The sequence below is a fragment of the Rhincodon typus genome, chromosome 1 (assembly GCF_021869965.1).
Source record: "Rhincodon typus isolate 14 chromosome 1, sRhiTyp1.1, whole genome shotgun sequence".
NCBI classification, from domain to species: Eukaryota; Metazoa; Chordata; class Chondrichthyes; order Orectolobiformes; family Rhincodontidae; genus Rhincodon; species Rhincodon typus.
Window position 1 is genome coordinate 101,326,859 of NC_063332.1, and position 4,867 is coordinate 101,331,725.

Consider the following 4,867-nt stretch of genomic DNA (forward strand, 5'->3'; position numbering starts at 1 on the left):
TTTTTAGAATCGCATTCCTCCACAAATTAAAACACGCAAATCTCGGTGAAATGCGTACACCTTGAGTGACGAATGTGGAAGAGGGCTACTGAGGACTGGAGAAACAAAAATTTAAATCATAGGGATATTAAACCTGCAGCTGCAATGGCTTGTCCCATTCCTCGGTTTGATTTGTGACTGTATTAGCTGTTAAAGCAAAATCTTATCCTCATTGCAGTCACAAACTCCAAAGAGACGTCGATCATGTTCTAGCAGGACCAGTATAACCTGGAACCTGGGCATTTCAAACTACAATACAACCGGATAATCCAACAGATGCAAACTCAGTAAATTGTGCTCTGTAGCTAAATTGTATTTCCACTATGAACTTCTGTCAAAACCGTTTTAATATTCCTTGTCCTGCGGATGGTTTCTCGTATATTTACGAAATTCCCTCGAATTTGCACATTATTAGGCACAGGTCAGCGGATGAAAGCGATCTAACCACAGCGGAGGTTCATGGTTTTAGATCTTTCGCCTCGGAAACTATCTGGCTTTTAATTACCCAGATAGAAAGGCAGACATGCAGCGCGCCAACTTCCTTTTCAAAATGTTAATTGACTGAGGGAGAGATTGCAGGACAGCGCTTATCACGCCTTGTGATCCATCGGAACACTATCTGTGACAAAGTCAACCATTAAAACCGCAGCTCCGTACTTTAATGATCGCTCACCTCGGGTATTAATAACACCATTCGCTGAATGACATTCAGTGTGCAATTTTAAACTGAGGTATTTGCCAAAATTCTAATAAAAAGTTATTTCCCTCTGCGGAAAAATTTATTACTCCTGTTATCATTCTTCAAATTGGAACACGCTGAGGAGAGCTTATTAAAACCTCTTCAATTCTAAGTACAGAAATAAACAGACAACTTTAATGTAACCAGTATCTTTTTTGTGATCTTTTTTGCCTGAGCCAAACTCCAGCATTTAGAGCCTATTAAAGCAAGTCTCTGCTTCTCCCTTTCCGAGATGAGTGGACTTTACAGCTAAATTTAAACCCCCTGCTCTTCATCTGAGAACATCCTTCAATTGACTCTTGAAGTGCCCACAGTAAGCTCGTTTAAAAGTGCCAGCACCTTTTCAAGATTAGATAAATCCTTTTCGATGGCACGGATCTCTTAAAGCGTACAAAAGATCGCTGGACCCGTTGTTGCATTTGGAGTCACAATTTAACTTAGCAGAGAATATACTGACATCTGTGTTCGTGAAAGGCAATGAGATTGTGACAATTTTCAGACTGAAGAACGGGATGAACGATGAAATCATCGTGGAGTCGCTGAGTGTGGAAAAAAAAACACAATCTCGAATGAAAAAATATCCATCCTAGTAATTTCGCATGCTTTTCAATGTCCCTGAAGAAAATCCCAAATGGAAATTCTGCAAGATTCGCGATTGGTTTGCCAACTTTAAAGTTGCAGGTTGTCCTTCTTACCGCTGAGGTGATTATCGGACAAATATTTACCGAACTTTGGAACTCCTCGAAGCGTTTGTAAAATGAATTGTGTGTTCGTTGGCTTGAACTGTTTATTCTTATCGTAATAGATTGCTAATGTCAGGCACTTTTGCTGAATAATTGTCTTTGTTTATAATATCATTAAACGGATGTAATTTATAAAGAATGTTGCAGTAACGGTGTTAAATAATGCTAGTAAATGTCTCATTCCAATGTGTTTATCGTAGCCCAGGGAAAAATGAAATATTATAGGGTTTTAAAGAAATCTTCGCCTATTGCATTCCTCAAAAGGAAACCTGGCCTCTGCCCATCGCCCAGGGTAAAAGGCTTGTGGCCAATAGAAATCTCTCGATGTAGCTGGAAGTTTTCAAGCTCTGCCTCTGTTAACGTCAGTCACCCCTTAACGGAGTAAAGTCTATTCAAATTTGCGTCATTGAATTAGTAATGTAGGGCCGGGTTTGGTCACCAGTTCTCCTAACATTTTCGAAGCACTATTACCACCGGAGTTACCCCGAGATGCTTCCGAGCCCCGCAGCTTCGAGCACCCCATTCTCTGTCAAGGATATTTTAAACCTGGAACATCGCCATGGAAAGCACTGGATCCTAGATCATGGGGGCACAACTCCGGATGTCCTGCCTTCGTCTTGTATGTTGGAGCAAGGATATCAGTCCAAATGCACCGTGCTACCAGGCCTTGGCAATGAGGTGATGAAACCTCATGTCCAGAAGAGCCATGCGGCGTTTCCAGCTGGTGTGAGTGTGACTGATAGCCCGAACTCCAGCGAACCGCGGATGGAGATCGCCATTCACAGCAACAGCCCAGGTAAATACACTGACAGATGGGGGAATGGCCGACAAGCGCTTCTTGCTGAACAGAAAATCACTTCACGTAGTTTACCCGATCGTCAAAGCCGGCATCGGAAAGAGATAGAGCACATCTAAAAAATGCAATTAATGACCAAGGAAAGAGCGCGAGAGAAAAAGAAAGCTAATCGATGCCGATAGACACGTACATTCGTGGTATTGAATCCGACTAACTGAATCGATTTAGCTGTACGTATCCAATCTGAAAGTCCTCTTGTAATTTTGCTCAGCTCCTCGGTAATCCTGCAGCCCAAACTGCGTTTTCGCGCAGTGTGTGCGTATGTGTCTGTATGCGTGTACAGGGATGTGTACAATTCTGGAATGTGTACACCACTGGAAATGTGTCCAGTACAATTCTGGGATGTGTACAGTACAGGGATGTGTATAGTACTGGCAATGTATGCTGAGCACATTTACCGGCTTATGTACAACACTGGATCTATACCAGCACTGGAGGTTTGTACTGGGAATGTGCACAGTACTGAGGATGTGTACTGGAGATATGTACAGTCCTAGCGATCCGTGCTGGAGATGTGCACAGTTCTGGGCAAGTGCACAGTACTGGGGATGTGTACAGTACAGGGATGTGTATAGTACAGGGATCTGTATAGTACAGGGATGTGTACTGGAAAGTGTACAGTACTGGAGATGTGTTCGGGGGATGTGCACTTGTTGTAGACCCCAGTGAAGTGTTGGAACAGCATCAATCCGGTTACAATGGTCTTCGGTCATTTGGTGTGTGAAGAGAAAGGTGTCGACAGCATATTGTCAAAGGTGCTGTGAGTTCCTGTATACTCGAATACTATTTGGCGTTTCCAGTTGATGAAAATGAGCTGGAGTGTAAGGGAAGCAAAAATGTTGTACATTTTCATGAAAACTTCAACAAGACCCCAAGATTAGCCGGAGTTTCAGAAAGTGAAATAGTTTGATTTTACTGTCGTTCAGTGAGCGCCGAAGTACTAAACAAACTGAGTAAATGGTGCAAATTTAGAAAACCAGGAGCCCGCAGAATGAAAAAAAATCAGTAAGTTTTAAACTGAGTTTCAAACTTGACCGGTAAACTCCACTTTAAACACCGACAGAAGCGCGATTTAAAAAAAAAGCCCGCTCCCGGTGTAATCTTTAATGTCCTTGTTTGTTATAATCTAGAGGGAAAGGCGATGGATAAAAAGACGACGCGTGAAGCAAGAAGGAGCGATGCTGTTGAAGGCTCTGGGAGGAGGGCTCGGCGGAAACCGCGAGTGTTGTTTTCTCAGGCCCAGGTCTATGAGCTGGAGAGACGCTTTAAGCAGCAAAGATACCTATCCGCCCCAGAAAGAGATCATCTAGCAAGTGTGTTAAAACTGACATCGACACAGGTCAAGATCTGGTTCCAGAACCGCAGGTACAAATGCAAGAGGCAGCGCCAGGATAAACATTTGGAATTGGGAGCAGCGCCTGCTGCCCCTCGCCGGGTTGCTGTGCCTGTGTTGGTACGGGACGGGAAGCCTTGCCTTGGAGCATCCCCTTCCTACAGCGCACCATATAATGTCAGCGTGGCACCGTACAGCTACAATATTTATCCCACTTATCCCAACTACAGCACTGGTACCTGTGACGGAGACTACAGCTGCATGTATTCGAGCGTGGCTACAATGCAGCAGACCGCGTCTGCCAGTCCCTTCGTCAACATGGGCATGAATTTTAATGTTGGCAACGGGAATTACTCGGCAGCGCAGTCTCAAGCCCACCAAAATCCCGGAGTGTCGGCTCTGCAAGGTTCTTTGCATGGAATCCGAGCCTGGTAAGGATTGCGGTCAAGAATGAGAGACAGCTGGTGACCTCAAAACCAATGCCAGCAATTTTCAATGTCGAAATAATTTAAGAAGCATGAATTCCCTGGGAATGGTAAGGCATTTGTGCAAAATAAATCGAGGAACTTGTCGTTTTATTTATTATGGTACTTTAATTCGTTTTTAAAATTAGGTCTGTTCATAACGAATGTTTGGATGTATTTGATTGCAAAAGTTGGACGCCGTTCGGATGTGTGCCTTTGGTGACCTGACTTATTAACAGGCCTAACTTTGGTACCAGTGTCAAACAGTTTCCGATATGTCTTTTGGCAAAAAAAAAGTAACCTCTTGAAATTGTCACTGACAGAAATTTTTGTAAGGTTTGAATCGCTAATAAAAGCAGTGTGTTCACTCAATTGTGGAACTGACTGAATGGAACTTTATTTCATTGATAACGTCATGTTTAAACGACCACAGCTTTTTGTTTTAGAAATAAGAGCACTTCTACCAAATTACAATGTCTAGGATTCGACAGTAAGTTTGAAAGAGCCCTACATTACGTGTTGAAAGTTAAATTTCCATCTCAGTCATTTTAATGCTAACAACAATTTTGGCATTTTAGATGTTTGGATGTGATAAGGCGCCACACAGATAATTTATTGTATGGTCGGTTCTGGCGGTATTCAATCGGTAGCGCTGCGTTAATAATTCGACTGACACTGGCTCACATCCTTCGC

At 43.0% G+C, this 4,867-nt stretch overlaps 1 protein-coding gene across 1 annotated transcript; it reads left to right on the forward strand.

Moving 5' to 3' along the window:
- The first annotated feature begins 1,862 nt into the window (after window positions 1-1,862).
- LOC109912489 (homeobox protein Nkx-2.5-like) lies at window positions 1,863-4,516 on the forward strand. Its single transcript, XM_020511929.2, has 2 exons — window positions 1,863-2,317; window positions 3,508-4,516. Exons 1-2 carry the CDS (start codon window positions 2,011-2,013, stop codon window positions 4,143-4,145), a joined length of 945 nt encoding a protein of 314 aa, XP_020367518.1. The 5' UTR covers window positions 1,863-2,010; the 3' UTR covers window positions 4,146-4,516.
- Window positions 4,517-4,867: the final 351 nt, after the last annotated feature.